This window comes from Crinia signifera, chromosome 3 (genome assembly GCF_055691185.1).
Source record: "Crinia signifera chromosome 3, ASM5569118v1, whole genome shotgun sequence".
In the NCBI taxonomy this organism is placed as follows: domain Eukaryota; kingdom Metazoa; phylum Chordata; class Amphibia; order Anura; family Myobatrachidae; genus Crinia; species Crinia signifera.
The window spans coordinates 236,733,614-236,753,462 of NC_139219.1; the positions used below are offsets into that span (position 1 = coordinate 236,733,614).

At 44.3% G+C, this 19,849-nt stretch overlaps 1 protein-coding gene across 1 annotated transcript; it reads right to left on the reverse strand.

Moving 5' to 3' along the window:
* Positions 1–1,624: 1,624 nt before the first annotated feature.
* NDUFB5 (NADH:ubiquinone oxidoreductase subunit B5) lies at positions 1,625–19,820 on the reverse strand. The gene is made up of 6 exons (XM_083177704.1): positions 19,662–19,820; positions 16,436–16,521; positions 15,769–15,835; positions 10,827–10,888; positions 4,579–4,685; positions 1,625–1,820 (listed from the first exon to the last, which is right to left on the reverse strand). Exons 1-6 carry the CDS (start codon positions 19,777–19,779, stop codon positions 1,700–1,702), a joined length of 561 nt encoding a protein of 186 aa, XP_083033830.1. The 5' UTR covers positions 19,780–19,820; the 3' UTR covers positions 1,625–1,699.
* Positions 19,821–19,849: the final 29 nt, after the last annotated feature.

Below are 19,849 nucleotides of genomic sequence, written 5' to 3' on the forward strand. Positions count from 1 at the left end.
CAAAAAAAAGGAAAAGTGAAAAACTCATATCAACCTTTTGACTATCGAAATTCCCATTTTCGACCTAATGTTTTTGTCGAACTTTAGTGGTTGACCAAGTGTATGTCACCCTTCATAGTGTTGACCCGATGACCCATACCCCATTAGAGATCTATGGAATTTGGAGACTAAATCAACACCTTCATGTTCCTTAAACCATTCTTAAAAAAATATTTGATTAGTATTAGGTATTTGGGTTAGTGTTTTACAAGATGTGGTGTTATTTATACCACACTCACACTGCCAGTGTGAATAACCCAGCATTTACCAGGCAGTTAAATGCCAAGGACTGCAGCACAGAACCCCTGTTCTCACTGCTAGGCAAATTACCAAGTGAAGCAGTTCTACCGTGTAATTTGGCTTTCAACACGGGTCCTTTTTGCAGTGTGAATGAGTCAACCCGGGTCTGCATACCAGAGTTGTTCCGTTACCATAAAAAAAAAAAAAACCCCACGTGTTGAAGTCAAAGTGATTTGCTTGGCAGTGTGAACGAGGTAATAGTAATAAATTTGGGCCTTTTTTTTTTTTTCTTCTTTTAAGCTTTGACATATATTCATTTCTTCTTCTTCCCTTTTTTTATATTATTGTTATATGTCACTTTTCATGTCTGCCTTAACTACTGTTAGCTACTGCCTGTTTCTATCTCTGGGTGTAAAACTTGAAACTGTTCAATAAAAATTAAACACACACACAAAAAAAAAAAAAGTATATAATTTAAATAGGAGAGAGCTACATTGCTCAGCACCCTGCTGCACAGAAATATGTCAGCTCTGTTTTCTGAGCGATCTGTAAGAAGATTTATCCAGAATGCTGGATATTAATCTCCAGGCGATAGCAACACATGGGGTCATGCATTGCTATTGTTATAGCCCAGGGCTGGGCAACACTGGCCCTCCAGATGTTGATGAACTACACATCCCAGCATGCCTTGCATCAGTTTCAGCATGGCCACATAGCAAAACTAATGCAAAGCATCCTGGGATGTGTAGTTCATCAACATCTGGAGGGCCGATGTTGCCCAGCCCTGTTATAGCCCCTGCACACCTGCACACGGAGCGATGTAGGGGCATTTTCTAAGCGATCTAGTGAGATCACTTATAAAATGCCCTGAAATTGGGCGTGTGTAGTCCCCTTTTGGGAATCAACTTATTCAATTGTCAGTGTTCGTGCACCGATTCCTTGGCTAAACCATAAAAATAGTGTCACAACCCTGTATGTTGGTTGCCGCTAGAAATTTGTCCTGTCCCTTCTAAACAAAAATCAGCCATCATCGCTAGACATGCTGGTAAAACCAGCCGACGGGGACCTCATTTACAATGATGTGTGGGCCATACCCACTAGGAGATTTTCAACTGAAGGTCTCTCAAAACAGCCAAAATGAGCGATTTTCAGCTGAAAGTCATCTAGTGTGTATGGGCCTTAAGTTTTCCACAGTAGTTCATAAATATTAAAGCAGATTGATTGCTAAGAGCATCCTTAATTCTTTGGACCGTGAAATGTCTCCCAATGGGTTTAGCAGTAAATAAGCCAAGTCAATGTTTTTTTTCTTTTGTATCATAGGAATAATTTAATTTCTACAACAAAAAAGACTAATATAAAGTTTATTTGAAAACAGAGAAGTCACTTATGACAATTATTGTGATGAGAGTGGGTAGGTGCACTAATAATCAGGATTACTTCTTGGCGAGTTATCAATGAGGTTTTTATCGAGGGTCTCATACTGATACCATGGACCATCTCCGTTCTGCCTCATGTGACGGCGCGCTTCATTTTCATACAGTCTGATGAAGAGTTAAAAAAAAAAAAAAAAACAGTTAGAATATTTAGTCTATGTTCTACAAATATCAATGCACAAAAGTTAAAGAACAATTATGTTATTAGTTACATGGAATAACATGCCATGGGCACATATATAAGAAAAGCACCCATGAGAGCAATGGTGGCTCTCCTAAGTCCCAGAAAAATTACTTGTACAGTTAGCAAGTGCACTCATAAAAAAGGATAATGTATGGCAGCCATCTTTTTAAAAGCATTCCTACAGGTATCACAGCTTCTTATACCCCTTTCACACAGAGGCCCTTATTCAAGTCTGAATGCAGTACAGATTTGTTCTCAAAATGGGCAAAACCATGTGCACTGCAGTTGGGGCAGACGTAACATGTGCAGAGTTATATTTGGGTGGGGTGTGTTGAAACTGAAATCTAAATTGTAGTGTAAAAATAATGCAGCCAGTATTTACCCTGCACAGAAACAAAATATCTCACACAAATCTAACATGCTATACATTTTACATCTGCCCCACCTGCGGTGCACATGGTTTTGCACATTTTGAAAACAAATTTGTACTGTGATCAGATCTGAATAAGGGCCAGAAAGTGAAATTCCTGGGTGAAGCAGTTCCAACCGGGAATTTCATGGAATACACGGGTCCTTTTTCCGTGTGAAAGGGTAAATCCGGATCCTAGACTCAGGGTTCTCCGACCCTGCAAATGACCAGGGTCGGAGACCCGGCATTTAAGATCCGCACTGACCCTTTCATACAGGTGAAAACCCTGTGTAATAGAGCAGATTACCAGGTCAAATATGTTAGACCCGGAGATTAGCTGGCCTATGTGAAGGGGGTCGGACAGCGTGCGGCCGTATAACCCGGCGCTTCAAATGCCTGCTAATTGCAGGGTTATTCGGCCGGAGATGTCTGAAAGTGGTATAAAAAGGTAAAATTCTCACAATCAAAAGGTGAGGAATAAGTGGCAGAGCAGTTACCTGCAACAGCACATTAAATAGTAACAGTAAGTTATAAGTGGCTGTATCCTATAGATTGTAAGCTTGCAGCAGGGCCCTCCTACCTCCAAGTCTGTATGTTGTTACCCAGTTTGTTTTATCACTGTCTACTATTGTAAAGCGCAACGGAATCTGCTGCGCTATATAAGAACCTGTAAATAAATAAAATAAATAAGTGGCACCAGGAGTAGGATTAAATTGAAGAGCTACTGTATAGAGGAGGAGAATTCCTGGCTTAAGCTGCCCATACACGCTGCTATGAGGGCGTGCTTTCCGTGCTGTACTAGCACGGATCACATTGCATTGTGATGCAATGTGATGAAACCTAAGTACAAAAAGTATGTGCAAGCACATACTTTTTGTACTGTGCGATGAGGTGCCGCGGGAGTGCGCACCTCAAAGCACACATCGGGACAGCACTCATAGCAGCGTGTATGGGCAGCATTAGGACTGAGCAGTTTCAGTTGGGATGCAGTCACTTGTTTTTCTGTTACATAGGCTATGTACCCTACCATACTAAATTGTCCTCTGTCTCCACTACCCTCGCATTGACCTTCTTATGAAGATGTATGGAGGAGCTCCTCTATGTAACCGTAGAAGGAAAACATTTTGGGGGCAAATGTACTAAGCCCCAGAAAAAGAAAAAGTGGAGTGTGATAAACTACCAACCAGCTCCTGTGATCTTTCAAATATGGAGCAGATGACCTAGTACTTTATCCCCCTGCATGGCTCAGTACATCTGCCCCCTGGTGATCATGTCTGAGTAGGACATGATCACTGACCTGCAGAAATTAAATTGCTCCTTCTCAACCATCTATTTGGAACATCCTGTAAACTAAGTGTTCAGATAAAATAATCAATGTCGTAGGGCCCCGTGATTCCAGCAGGGGGAAGGGAGGAACCATGCTCATTATTTATTTAGTCATGTATTTTTTTTTTTTTTACCTTGATAGTAAGTTTAATTTATATAGCGCGGCGATTTACTGACACTTAAAAAAAACAGACAAAAGAAACCATTGAGCACACAGTAAGCATAATGCAGGAGGGGTGCAGCATTTTGGGTAATAACTTCCATGGGTTGTGTACTCCACCCTGACAAGGTACCAGGTGCGGCAGCCATTTTTGGCGCTCTGTGTAGGATTACCCTGGGTGGATTAGATTACCCCTAAAAGAAATTACCCAAAATGAGTGATTTCAGTGTATACTCAGGTCCATCTATTTTGCATCCCATCCACAAGTGCACCAGATGAGGCAGCCATGGTGGGCGCACTACGAAGGTTACACTGTAGGAGGCCACTTAATACAAGGACCCAATGCACATATTGGAAAGCAAATATTTGTGTAGTAGTATGATAAACCCTGTTCAGAGACATCCATGTGACCCACATCCTGCCCGCAGATAAACCATCTGAGGCAACCATCTGGGTGTACTGCACAGGTCAGCGCTGGCAGGGTGTGCAATCTGCGGAGGTACACATTACTGGAATAGCACATATTGTGGTAGATACATGTTGAAAGTGGTGGGGAAGAGGGAGAGGTGTGGAAGAGGGAGAGGGTGGGAAAGAGGGAGTGGGAGAGGGAAAGAGGGGGTGGGAGTAGAGGGAGAACATGAACACAGCTTTGCCGGGGACTGACAAAATATTTTGAAATCATTTTCAATCATCAATGTCCAGAAATGATCCCAGTAATTAACACACATTTCATAGACCTCTACAGACAATATGTGGAACTATATTTCCATTGCTGTTAGTAATTTACCTGAGCAAACGTTTTTCTTGTTCAATGTTTAATATAGCCATTTCCTTCTCGTATGTTTTTTGATACGAGTTATGCACATATTTGGAAATACAACGAGTTATTGGGTGCTGAAAAAATACATGAAAACTCATTACCTTGTAAGAAGTACAATACACATAGCACAGGTAACTAAAATCATAGAACAAATATAATTTCTAAATCAGAGGGCTGGAACATCTAGCCACATAATGTTACAAATCATTGAATAACACACAACATGAGTACCGAAGATTTTTCCTGGTACAATGGCACATTACAGGTTTATACTTAAATGGCCAATAAATATGAAGATTTTCTTGAGAAACCACCACAACTAGATGACTTATTTTTTAAAAGAAAAAGAGTGAGAAAGGAGTAAAATGTACTAAGATACGTATATGGTCAAGTTTGCATTTTAGGGAGAATTTACACTATTTTATCAGTTATTTATATAGTGCACAATTCTGCAACGCTTCACGGAGAATATTTGCCCATTAATCCTATTAAGCACGCCTAACACTTATCTTGTAAATTTGCATGTTTGATCTTAGAAAGAGCGAGAAGGTAATGGAGGGAGAATAGACCATCGCTCTACCATAACACAAAATTATCTGCCCAGGTGCCCTCTGGGAAAAGAAAGCGAGCCAACTATACATTGTGCAGTCTATTTACCTGAACCAAGTACCGTGAGTGCCACCTCTTCTATCTACATACATCCTGATAAGGCAGTATGCCATAGAAAGCAAGGATTATACTCACGATAATACCTTTTCTTCGGAATACTTCATGGCAGCCATTACATTGGGTTCATCCCTCTCTCCTCTCCAATTAGACAGGTAGTTTTTTCCCCAGGATCCAGCCCCTCCTCTATATAATCTGGCACCTCCCCATAGACCATAGTCTTTGACTGTCTCCGTCCTGATCCTAGGGAAAAAACACAAATAGGGAGGGCCAACAAATTTTTGGGCTGCCATGAAGTATTCCGAAGAAAAGGTATTATCGTGAGTATAATCCTTGCTTTCTCCTTCATACTTCATGGCAGCCATTACATTGGGATGTACCAAAGCAGTAGGGTGGGTTATACTATACTTCAAGCCAAGACTTGCTTAAGAATTTTACTTCCGAAACTAGGGCTTGCGACATCCAATGCATAATGCTTAGAGAAGGTATGCAAGGAAGACCAGGTGGCTGCTTGACAAATCTCCTTAGCAGAAACTTTGGCCTCTCTAGCCCAAGAAACCGCCATTGCCCTTGTTGAGTGAGCCTTAATACCCTCAGGAACTTCACGACCAACTTTTCTGTAAGTGAATGCAATTACTTCTTTTAGCCACCTTGACATTGATTGTTTTGACGGAGCCAACCCTTTCTGTGCCCCCTGGGGAATCACGAATAATGCTTCTGACTTCCTGAACCCCGTTGTCCTGTGTAGATATATCTTGATGGCTCTCAAGACATCTAATGTATGCAACTTTTCCTCTTTCTTCGTCAGAGGATCTTGAAAAAAACAAGGCAAAACAATTTGACTTAAATTAAACGAGGAAACCACCTTGGGTAGAAAGGACGGTCTGGTCCTCAGCACCCCCCGATCCGGGAAAATCTTTAAATATTGTTCTTTAATGCACAGAGCATGAATCTCTCCCACTCTTTTTGCTGAAGTTATTGCAACTAAAAATAACATCTTCCATGTTAGAAACTTTAACTTCGCTCTGTCCAACGGCTCAAACGGAGCCTCCATAAGTCCATTCAAGACTAAATTAAGATCCCACTGGGGGATTATTGACCTAACCCTAGGCCGGATTTTCTTGATAGCTTGACAAAATCTCTTACTTAAACTATGCTCTGCTAGTTTCTTGTCTAGTAGTACACTCAGCGCCGATATCTGGACCTTGAGCGTAGAAACCGAAAGCCCCTTGTTAAGCCCATCACAAAGGAACTGTAACACTTGGGGGATGTTTGCTTTAGGAAAACTGAACCTGTCCTTGGACCATGTTGCGAACACCCGCCACCTGTAGTAGATTTCTGATGATATCTTCTTCCTTGCTTGGAGAAGCACCTCAATGACCTCTGGAGATAAATTTTTGTCTCTCAACTGTCGCCTTTCAATTTCCAGGCCGCTAAATTCAATTTGTGAGGCTCTTGACAATTGACTGGGCCCTGCCTGAGCAAATCTTGAGTCACTGGAAGAAATACTGGGCCCGCAAATCGCCATGCTCTCTAACATGGGGAACCAAGCCCTCCTGGGCCAGTAGGGCAGAATGGCTATGACTTGGACCCCTTCCGTTCTGACCTTCCACAATGTCCTGTGAATGAGAGAAATTGGAGGAAACACATACCCCAGGTGAAACTCCCATCTCTGAGATAGGGCGTCCACTCCGCTTAGGGCGTCCACTCCGCTTGACCCCCAAGTTGGGTAACGGGAGTAGAATTGTGGAAGCTTCTTGTTGACTGCTGAAGCCATGAGATCCACCTCTGGTTGACCGAACTGCTCCACTATTCTCTGAAAAACTGAATCCTTCAGTTCCCATTCGCCCGGAACCACACTTGTGCGGCTCAAATAGTCTGCGAGCTGATTGTCCTCCCCCAGCACATGGAGCGCTGATATTGACAGCAGATTCTCCTCGGCCCAACACATGATGTTTCGAACCTCTTCTAAGAGCACGTGACTCCGTGTACCTCCTTGTCTGTTGACATAGGAGACGGTAGTAGCGTTGTCCGAGAAAATGCGCAGGTGCGCACCCCTGATATCTTCGCTGAAGAACTCTATTGCTTTCCACACGGCTCTTAGTTCCTTGTGATTGGAGGAAAACTCTGACTCGCGAGGGGACCATAGCCCTTGGCACGTTTTGCCCAGACCATGAGCCCCCCAACCCATGGTGCTGGCATCTGTGGTGATCACAGTGTAAAGGGGGCTTGCTAGTGAGGACTTCCTTGGTATTAGCTGATCGGCTTCCCACCAAACTAGAGATTCTTTCACTGGCTCTGAGATTTTGATTTTTCTTTCCAGCGGTACCAGCCTTTTTGTGTAACCCAGAAGGGACCACTGCAGAGGCCTCATCCTCCATCTGGCCCATGGGACTATGTCCACCGTAGATGCCATCATACCCAACAGGCTCATTGCTGACCTGAGTGGTATGCGATCCTCCTCGTATATCGTATAGATTAATTGTTGGATTTTCTCGCATCTCTTTGTGGATAAGGACATTTGGAACCGTACAGTATCCACCAGAACCCCCAGAAACTGAAGACTCTGTGTTGGCCTCAGACAGCTCTTCTCCCAATTCACCAGCCACCCGTGTTCCTGAAGAAACTGAATGGTGTAGTCTCTTGCTGTGATCACCTCTTCTTCTGATGGTGCCACAATCAATAGATCGTCTAGATATGCCCATATCACGACTTTCTTTTTTCTCAGTTCTTCTATCAATACCACTAGAACCTTGGTAAAAACTCTTGGTGAAGAGGTGAGGCCGAAGGGCAGACAGGTGAACTGGTAATGATCGTGACCTATGCAGAATCTCAGATATTTTCTGTCGTCTGGGGAAATGGGAATATGGAAGTAGGCGTCTTTTAGGTCGATGGAGACCATATAATCGTTCTTTCTTAATCCCATCAGAATAGACTTTGTGGTCTCCATGTGGAACTTTCTCTTCTTTATGCGCAGATTTAATCTTCTTAAATCTAATATAGTTCTGTAACCTCCAGAACTTTTGCTGATTATGAAGAGACGGGAATAAAAACCGGCCCCTTTCTCTTCTTCCGGGACTTTCACCACTGCTCCTGATGTGATGAGTCCTTCTAAACTCAAATTTAGAGCTTCCCTTTCTATCTTCGAAACTGGGAGCTCTGAAACACAAAATTTTGCCATACTTGGCCTTGACATGAATTCCAGCCGATAGCCAGTCTTGACTACCTCCAGAACCCATCTGTCTCGGACGGTTTGTTCCCAGATGCGAGCGAAACCCAACAGCCTTCCAGCTACCTGGGCCTGCTCCACCATGGGACCACCGTCACTGCTTCTGTGTGGTTCCAGAACTTTCACCTTTTTTCTTGACGTATTGACGAAAAAAGGCTCTGGATGTCCCTTGAGCGTATCTGTCCCGGACAGACCTGCCTGGCCTGTAGGACTTGGCCTGTCTAGAAGAAAAAGAGGAAAACCTCCCTCTTCTATCCTGTGGCAATCTCACTGATTTACCACCTGACATTTTTTGAATCATTTGATCCAAACGACTGCCGAAAAGGAAAGCACCCTCATAAGGCAATGTCGCTAGTTTGTTCTTTGAATGGGAATCTGCCGCCCATGACTTAAGCCACAAGGCCCTACGGGCCACCACCCCTGAAGACAGGGATTTCGCTGCAAAATCTAGACCATCTAGAGAGGCCTCACACATATAGTCCACCGCCAGCTGAATCTGGGTAAGACTTTTACAGATTTGATCACGGGAAACCTTTTCCTGTATGTCTTCCTGTAAGGCCGAACACCAAATCCTGAGTGCCCGAGAGAGCGAGGCCATGGCCACTCCAGATTTTAGCGAGACTGAGGAGGAAATATGTAATCTCTTTAGAGCACTTTCCATTTTTTTATCCATTGCGTCCTTCAGTGACGCCCCATCCTCAAGGGGAATAGTAGTACGGGTCGTCACTTCTGACACTGCTGCGTCAACTTTAGGTATATTACACCATTTAATGAATTCTTCATCCTCAATAGGAAACATTTTTTGAATTCTTTTAGTCGACCCAACTCTCTTGTCGACACCCTGCCACTCCTTAGCTAGGATGTCCTTCACTACTTTATGTACTGGAAACGATCTCCCCTTTTTGGATCGATCCTCAAACAATGCATCAAACTCAGACTTTACAGGCTGCTTATAGTTAAGTGTCCTATAAAGATTCTTTAGCACTGCTTCTACCAACTCCACATTAAACAGACGCTCGTCCTCCAACACTTTGCCTGACTCTGCTGACGAGCCACCAGACTCCTCCTTGTCCACATCATCATGCACAGACACATCCCCGTCATCTTTATCAAGGCTAGTCTGCGACCGGGACCTTTTATTCCCCGTATATTCCTCTTTAGAAATAAAATTTTTCTTCATCCAGTCTCTCATCTCAGCTAATTGTGCTGATATATTCATTCCAACATCCTTTTTTGTTAGACACTCTAAACACAGCACAGTCTCTCCGTCAAAAGCTCTATCACATCCTGGACAGACTTTAGTATTCTTAGCCACTTTCTTCTTGGGCACTGAAGGCACACTACAAAACAAGAAAAGATACTAACTATCTGACTAGACAAAACGATATGAATAACGTGTCCTCTATGAGAGGACTTACCTGGGCGGCGGTGTAACGTTTTTTTGAGAGGCATCCTCCATGGTTAAACTCCTGGTCAAAAACACAGCCCCGCGCCTGTAACACCGACCAGGCGCTTTTAAATGAATGCTGCACGCGCAGCCGGCGTCTCCCCCTCCCTGCCGGAAGTAGCCAGACTAACGCGTACTTCTGGGTAGCTGGAACGCACGCGGCCGTGACCCGCACGCCGCGTGCATCCGCCGGAAGTGACGCGCGCCCCTATGCGCAGCCCGAAGTCGGAACTGCCGAGGGAGTCTGCCCAGCGTGACCCGCTATGTATATGCCGGTGTATGCACCAACCGGACCACCGGGAGTCCGCAGCAGAAGACGGCCAGACACCTGACTTCCAGGTGACTACTCCTTAACGCGCGCCGACCACCATAGCGGGGAGGGGACGGGGAAGGAATGCCATGGGCTACCAGGTCACGTCCTTGCCACCGGCCCTGGACATACATAGGCTTAAGGCACCGCCAGCCTGACCGCCCAGGTCCCCGGTAGCATAACCAGCCTCCCGGGTTTCGCTCTAAAAACAACAAAGATAATACTAACTAACTACCTGTCACAGACAGAAGGAGACAGGAAAAAGACTATGGTCTATGGGGAGGTGCCAGATTATATAGAGGAGGGGCTGGATCCTGGGGAAAAAACTACCTGTCTAATTGGAGAGGAGAGAGGGATGAACCCAATGTAATGGCTGCCATGAAGTATGAAGGAGAAACCTAGACTTTGATGGCAGATAAGAACCACTTGACTCACAACTAAACCCCTTTTGAACCATTACTTCTGATGGAGGCTATTCCACTTGCCCACTAACCTTTTTGTTAAGTAAAATTTCCCCTCAACCTACCTTCCTAAGTTTTAAATGTATGTCATGAGGAACATACCTGGTAATACTCCCAGTGATTAGGAACATAGCCTTCTGGAGTCTCTGCAAACTCTGCCGGACCTGGTAAAAACAATATTGGTACCCATGAGGGAGACAAAGTCCAAGAACAAAATAGAAGAGTCACAAGTTTAGCTTTAAAAATAAAACCAGAGTCTCTGACCCCATATTTTTCTATATCACTAGGTAGGACTATTTAGGCAGATAATACAAAGATATGCGAGCAGGTGCCACCAGAACTATCCTTTGAAAATCCGAGCAGCAGAAGCGCTGCTTAGTGTATACAGAAACCTTGTCATGACCAAAGAGGCACCCAGTGTTTCTGATAGTAAGGCTGAGATACTTACAAAAATAACAGCTCATCTATTAGAGAAGTGGGGCTGGGTACAAAATACCGACCCACAACCCATGAAGACAGATCACAAAATCACCTTGTCCTCTCTGCCGCATCTTCTCCCTACCTGAGCAGGACGCTGTACCACCCCCGCAGCCATATATGGACTTTCTTTTTAGAAAGACACGAGACCGATGGGTCAACCACTGGTGGAGTTTCAACTCTCTTCCTGCCTTCAGCAGGTAAAGGGTAAGTAGCCAAAACCCTATGAGAGGTTTGGAATTTCTTATCTGGGTGACTTCAAGCCAATACTTACAGTCCTGTCGCTAGCTGTGCGGTGGGGCTTAGGAAGGATCACAACGTACGCGGTCAGCAGTTACATCTCCAGAGACAGGGGTGGCTTGCACCCAGGGACCCAGGCGCAAGCCACATGCATCTGCGGCCAGGTCCCGCCGGCAGCTCCCACGATGCTGGCAGGCAGGGGCAAGTTGCTGCCTGCCTGTCCTCACAAGATAACTTGCTGTTTTTCCTTATTAGTAACATTGTCCTTAGGAGCATCCACTAGGGCGTGCTGGGAGAATAAAACAGTGTCCCGAGCGTAGCGAGGGGACGCAGTGCTACGTTTCAGTGTCGACAGTCAGGATAAAAAAATTGGAAAAACCCCATGTGCACCTTTTGACTATCGACCTACCCCCCTGTCGACCTCATGATCCATACCCCTCAGCAGATACTGTGGGGCTGGTCGATATGTCTGCATTACAAATTAAATCTTACTGGAAAAGCACTAGAGAAATTGAGTATACAACACATCGCATCTCACACAGACAGCTAAATATTTCTATAAATCAGAATGGAAAAAAACTGCAAGGTAAACTTCTCATATAGCAGTTTCCCCCATCAGACAGCACAGGTGGTACATCACAGAAATCACCCTATACCTTCTTGCACTATGCAATCAAGTCGGAGCTTGAGAAACGATTCAGTGTACGAGTTTGTAGTATTAAGTTACTGCAGTGTTTCCCAACCCCTGACCTCAAGGCATACTAAGAGCCCAAATTTTAGCAATATCCATGCTTGAGCAGATGGTTAAATCAAAATAATGGAGGGACCAATTAATACGCAGTTCTCACTGCAGGCAAATGTCCGGGTCTAGCATGTCAACCCGGGAATTTGCCTTTTAACACAGGTTTTTCTGCAGTGTGAACGGGTCACATACCCGGATCTCATACACGGGTAAAACCCTTCTTTTTATGGGATGAAGTTAAAATCCCGGCGGTCGGGATCCCGGCGTTCAGAATGCCGACCGCCGAAATACCGACACTTTCTCCCTCCGTGGGTGTCCACGACACCCCTAGAGGGAGAATAAATTAGCGTGCCGAGCGTAGCGAGGCACCTGGCCCACTGCGTGGCGAGCGCAGCGAGCCCGCAAGGGGGGGCAATCCATGCCCCACCCCTTGTCGGGATTTTGGCGTCGGGATTTTGAACGCCGGGATCCCGACCGCCGGGATTTCATACTGAATCACTTTTTATCTGTGTTTGAGATCCGGGTATGCAGACACTGGTTGACCCGTTCACACTGCAGAAAAACCCGTGTTAAAAGGCAAATTACCGGGTAGAACTTCTTCACCCGGGAAATGCCTTGCAGTAAGAATGGGGGTCCGTGCCTGCAGTCCCCGGCATTAAGCCATGTATTTCTCACTGGCAGTGAGAACATGGTATAAGTCACCTGTTCCCAAGCATAGCTATTTCTAAGGCTGGGTACAAACGGACCTGGTGGGGTGCTGTCATCAGCAAGTGCATATACACACGCCGATACTGGCCACCACAAGCAACAGCCATTTTGCAGTCATACAGGTGAAGGAGGAAGTCGCTTGAGAGTGTGCATCGTCAGAGCACCATTGTGCTTACACACGGGAAAACCATTTCATTTTGGTTAGTCCGACCAATTCAACATTTTTCTTACAAAAAAAAAAAAAATCGGCAAAATAGTTTAACCCCTTCAGTGGCAGTTTTTTATTACCATCTCAACCCTCCCAGGGTGGGTTTTTAAATAAGTTGATCATGAAACTTCATCTTCCAAAAATGTACTCAGAATATTTTGCCATGAAGGCAGAGTATATAAGCAAAATTATATAAACAAATTCTAATACTTTCTTCTGAAAGGATAAATGAATCTACAGATTCATCTTCCATAAAAGCAAGAATTGCCTCAGCACACATTTTATTTGCTTTTTTTCTGGACATTATTCAGCTGGATACTTTGTATTGCACACACTGCTGGCTGTGGTAATGATACATTTAGCTACTTCATAAAGATACCTTTAGCTATAATAATGGTGCACACTGAGCAATACTGTTGAAAAGCCACAAGATGGCACAATAAGCACATTTATGAGGTCTCAAGACAATAAGCTCAGTCAGTTAATGAGTGTTAAGTACAGCTCGGAGAATTTCCGGGATTACAGAGTTCAGCATTTCCACTAAAGTGGTTAAAATGTTGTCCAGTGTGTACCCAGTTTAAAGGCGGTCAGCAGATTGCCTGTACACACAGCACAATGCACCAATATATCTTTAGGTGTTTTGCACAGACGCCGCAATATATCTGAACTTTGTTCAGACATATGGTTGGTACACACTGGCCAACAGACCAGCGATATATTGGCTGTTCAATTGAATGCCCAATATATAGGCCAGAGTGTATGCAGCATTAGTGTAGTGTACTTTGAAGACCATGTTGGGGAACCCCTAAGTTACTGCCTATAAAGAATACATAGGATGACATAATACACACATATATATATATATATATATATATATATATATATATATATATATATATATATATATATATACATACATACATACATATACATATACACACACATATATACACACATATACACATACATATAAAAAGAAAGAAAGAAAGAAAGAAAGAAAGTTTATATGGGGTGATCCGGCTCTCCCTGTATTTAGTATATCTGCGCCGGGTGCCCGCTCCAGTATTCATACAGAAAGCGGGGGGGGGGGGGGGGGGGGGGGGGGGATGCCTGATGAAATTGCTTATTAAAGAGCAATGAAACGTTGTCCGTAGAGGATGGCCTGAGAGTTGTATTTATTCAAGTCGCCTGGAGTGCTGATTTCTCTCCCCCCCCCCCCCCCGATTATATATATATATATATATATATATGTAGTAGCGGGGGTTTGGCGGCACTCGCAGGTTTTTGAAAAGAAGACACAACGCCTGTTGTTCGCTTAACGTTTCAATTCACCAATAGAATTTTCATCAGAAGCAATAAACATAAGACATGAACATACCTTTATAGACACCCATCACCGTCACCCTCTGTGCAAACAGCGCAGGTCCTCCTCAGACGCGTGCGTGCGTCTAGCCAGGTCGCATAGTAGCTGACGTCACGCTCCAGCGCTTTGGTGGTTGCCTGGTTACTGAAATAAAACAAATGTGTAAATAACTCAGAAAGAAAAATAACAAACAAACGAAATATAGCAGCTGGAGAAGGCATAAATCAAATAGACAAAATAGGGAAATGAAAACCGCAGTATGTGGATATTAAGCCAAATGATGCGCTATAAAATCATTGATAGTGTCCCGGAGACTCTGAGACGAGGCAACCGTGATAAAATCCTCTTGCAGAAAGAGGCAAGATGGACATATGAGCTTAACACGGTCAATCCAGCGGGACTCAATGAGCAGTTAAACTTAAACTGCTTTTTATGATCTATACGCCTGCTATTTTTGTATCATTTGGCTTAATATCCACATACTGCGGTTTTCATTTCCCTATTTTGTCTATTTGATTTATGCCTTCTCCAGCTGCTATATTTCGTTTGTTTGTTATTTTTCTTTCTGAGTTATTTACACATTTGTTTTATTTCAGTAACCAGGCAACCACCAAAGCGCTGGAGCGTGACGTCAGCTACTATGCGACCTGGCTAGACGCACGCACGCGTCTGAGGAGGACCTGCGCTGTTTGCACAGAGGGTGACGGTGATGGGTGTCTATAAAGGTATGTTCATGTCTTATGTTTATTGCTTCTGATGAAAATTCTATTGGTGAATTGAAACGTTAAGCGAACAACAGGCGTTGTGTCTTCTTTTCAAAAACCTGCGAGTGCCGCCAAACCCCCGCTACTAAATATATATATATATATATATATATATATATATATATATATATATATATATATATATATATATATATATATATATATATATATATATATATATATATATATATATATATATATATATATATATATATATATATCTCCTTTGCTGAAAGTAAATACCAGACAGGAATCCTTCAAGGATTAAGCACGTCACTGCAGCACATTCTTAGTGAAGAATTTCAAGTTTATTCGCCTCGACGGGCCGTTTCGGGGCACAACCCCTTCATCAAGAGACTTCCAAACAAGTACTTGTTTGGAAGTCTCTTGATGAAGGGGTTGTGCCCCGAAACAGCCCGTCGAGGCGAATAAACTTGAAATTCTTCACTAAGAATGTGCTGCAGTGACGTGCTTAATCCTTGAAGGATTCCTGTCTAGATAGATAGATATACATACATACACACACACCCACCCATACTTACCAATAAAAATATTGACGAGGGCGATAACCACACCTGCGGGTATTGCAGTAAGCAGCACATAATATTTCTGCAAAATAAAATAGAACTTTTATTTTCTTTAAAACACATGATAGATACAAATAGAGTGATTGCACACAATCCTGTAATAAAAGTATCATCAAATATCCCTAATTCTTTATGTAGTTAATCATCCTGCCATACTACTGCATAGTTTTGCATTCATTGGAGTATCTATATTTACTGCAGATGTTAATGTGCTATTGAAACACGAACAGATCATTGGAGAAAGGAGTGAAGAACATGTCAATTCTCCCTTTGTGTATTTCAGACACCAAAAAGTTATATATTTTAATACCAAAAATAGTTTTATAAAAGTAAACGGTTTACTTTTATAAGTAATAAAAATTATCAGCATAGAAAACAGTATGCATTTTCACAAGTGGGAGAGCTGTTCTTCCCTACCAAGGTAACGTAGGGTAAAATATCAGCCAAGTTACCACTGAATGGTCAGATTATGGGTGTCCACGACACCCATAGAGGGAGAATAAAATAGTGTGCCCTCCCTTGTCGGCATTTCGGCGTCTGTATTTTGACCGTCGGGATTCCGACCGTCGGCATTTCATACCAAATCCTGAACACTGCGAGAAGTCATCCCATGCACACTTACAACTAGCTGGAGGAATCTTTTGTCATAGTAGGTTGAAGGTCTGACCACGAACAGTCTAGGTCCATGGCTGTCAAATCGCACAGGCACTATGGAAATAGAATTACAGGGATTAACATTTTCGTTGACCCACAATAACATTTCCATTAAAAAACTTTGCAACAAAAGCATTCACCAATTCACTTGGAAAATGATACATGATAGCTGAATGAACAACATCACTACAGTACACATTTGCATAGCTGTTTGTGATACTTGAGAAACAAGCAAATTATTAACATTACATGGGTTTTGTTTAAAATACTCCATGGAAAAGCAATTCCCTCTTTAACATGTGAGGGGATGTGTACTGAAAACACCTCCCCTCGCAGGTCTCTGAAGCAGGAGAAATCATTTTAAGGCTGCCAACCATCAAATGATTTCTCCTGCCGTCGCATATAAAAGTCAGTGGAAACTTCCTGACATCAGCCGCCCGCTCCTGGCAAGCATCGGCCCGCCCACGTAACCACATATTATGCAATAAAATCATCCTGCTACCTCCTGAATGTAATTATGTAGTTGGTGGGTTCATATTATGACCCGTATTCAATGCGGCCAATGAGGGGGTTAAACGGTGAGGGATGGCTGAAAACAAGACAGCGAGGATTCCCCCAAACAGCGAGGCTCGCGGCTAATGGAGGGTGCCCGCTGCATTTAGCCCGCGAGCCTTGTTGTTTTAGTGGCCGCACACGCCATTTCCCCATCACAACAAAAACCTAGCGAGGGGGAAACGGTGTGTGCAGAGGGGGGGGGGGTCAGTTAAATACTGACCGTGCAAGCTATGATAGCGAGCAGTCCCTGCCACAGTGGAGCTTACACTCTATTGCCCTCATTCTGGTTGACTTGGTAAGCTGCAAAAGTCACAGAGGGCATACCCCGCCAAATCGCCATCGTATTCCCTCATAACCACATGAGGGGATGGGTCACAAAGACACATCCCCTCGCAGGTCTCGCTAGTGGAGAATCCATTCGATGGTCGCTGACCATTGAATGATTTCTTCAGGCCACGCAAATATAAATCAGTGGAGACCAACTTCTATTTGCAAGCAGGCATCCAACCACCCCTGGCACCACCACCCCCCCCTCCCGCCCACAATCCCATGGGAACGCCCAGCGTTTTCACTGCGACGCCCATGAAACGGTGGACATTCCCATGGGCACGACAAGGGACCCCCGACCACACTGCTCGGTGCAAACGGGCCCCGAATCGTTTTGCCAAGTGAGCCTGCACATAGGCTCAAGTCATTTGATGAGATCATATTGATCAGTCGTGCATGCCACAGGGCTACTCTGGCAGCCAATGCGGTTGCAGAGGACCCAGATTTGACACAGCAGCACTCACATCTTCGATGGCGGGAGGAATCTTATGTAGGAATGGCCATTGACTATTGCCGATTCAAAATCAATCATCGATGGCTTATGGCCAATGTCATATACTGTTGCAATCGATGGGAGAGAACCAGATGGTTTGCCTCCATTGATGGCACAGCAAAACTGATGTTTTGCTTCTTTTTTATTTTTAAGTGCTGAGACACAAAACATAGCGCCGCCCCCCAATACCTGTGAAGCCCCGCCCCACAGGCCAGTCAGTCAAAGAAGATGGATGCCCATCGATAGGAAAACTATTGATGGTCATCCATCACAGTTTATTAATATCGATGGCCTGTTGCAGTATCGCCATCGATGACAACTGCACCGATGGCCATCCCTAATCTTATGGTGCCCATACACTTGTGAGATATAGGGTACAATCATACAATTTCGATAAATTGAAAAAACAAAATTGCATTGATCGCAAGCCAATCGCATGTGTCAGCCGACACGATGCACGGGCACGTTGGTTAAATTTCGCATCTCAAGATATTATGTGCAGCACATAATATTTATCGCATTGCATGTGGGATTGCATGTGGTTTTTAAACACATTTGATTTATCACAATGCAATTTATGCGATCTGCCTGTTTATATACCGCGAGTAGCCCAGCCCTCATTAGATCACCCAATTTCAGGTCTCAAGGGGCATGCGATTTAGTGCATGATTGAATGGGATATGGTCATTGGCTCACCACCCAGTAGGTAGACAAGCATTAGGTCAGCACCACTAGGTCGACATGCAGTAAGGTCGACATGGGTTAGGCCGACAGGGTCATTAGGTCAACATGTGTTTTACATTTCGGCATCCATGTCGACACAATATGTGCCGACAGGCGGTATTTCATGCCCTACCATCCACTAGGACAGGCATGTTCAAACTGTGGCCCTCCAGCTGTTGTGAAACTACACATTCCAGCATGCCTTGCCATAGTTTTAGCATTACCTAATAGCAAAACTTGGCAAGGCATGATGGGACTTGTAGTTTTACAACAGCTGGAGGGCCATAGTTTGGACATTCCTGCACTAGGACATAATGGTAAAAAATAAAAAGCCATGTCGACTTTTTCACTGTTGACCTAATGACCCTGTTGACCTAATCCCTGTCGACCTAATGACTGTCTAACAAGTTGCTGGTGACCAACTGATCCACACCAGATTGAATGAGGGGGAAAAAAAGCACTTCAATGTGATTTATTGCACAGGGAGCTTCAAGGGAAATCATAGCGCGATATTGCATACAATCACACATATGTATGCACCATTACTCCTGCAGATGCCTCCTGCAACAAACATACCTCCCAACATGACCCTCTCCAGGAGGGACACAATGCTCTGTTTCTGGACTTCCCTCTTCATTTTTTATTGCTATCACCTGTGTGGAAACATCTTTCTTACCCATTAACCTGTTTAAAACAGGTGATGGCAATCACACATTACCAGGGAAGTCCAGAAACAGCATTGTGTCCTTCCTGGAGAGTGTCATGTTGGAAAGTATGACATTAGCATATTTACACATAACGGCATCATGACCATCTCTGAATTTGGGGGCCCATTGCCATATTGTCAATTGCCTCCATTATGGTATCCTTGGTGCCAGTTGTCATGCCCTGCCCATAGCTAGGCTGGCAGAACGGTGAGCGGTGCACCCCAGCAGCTAGTTATGGGCTAATGAGAGAGCCCAGCTGCAGCCTCTGCCGTACACACATGTTCAGCAATGTCACCACCAGCCCGGGACACCTCAATGTCAGGCGCCGCTCCTCCGGCCACCAAGGTCACCCCGCTCCCAGCCTCCCTCGGGCCTACCCGGCACCTTACCAGCAACCGCCGGCGGCGCTCTCCTCTGCAGGGCGCCCTTCCCGACCACCCCGCGTTGTAGCGGCTGCAGGCGGCTGAAAAACGCAGCAGCCGAACGGAGGAGGCTCATCCCCGCCATCTTAACTGAGGGCAGGAATTGTGGGCAGCGTCATCATCATGACATCAAATAGCAAGCGACTCACATTTGG

Bases quoted from the DNA above. Each gene is read 5' to 3' on its own strand.
- NDUFB5 (XM_083177704.1), bottom strand. From the start codon at position 19,779: ATGGCGGGGATGAGCCTCCTCCGTTCGGCTGCTGCGTTTTTCAGCCGC. The intron at 4,686-10,826 runs GTATGTTCCTCA...GTATTTTTTCAG, and splicing joins ATCACTGGGAGTATTACCAG to CACCCAATAACTCGTTGTAT. The intron at 1,821-4,578 runs GTAAATTACTAA...ACTCTTCATCAG, and splicing joins CAAGAAAAACGTTTGCTCAG to ACTGTATGAAAATGAAGCGC.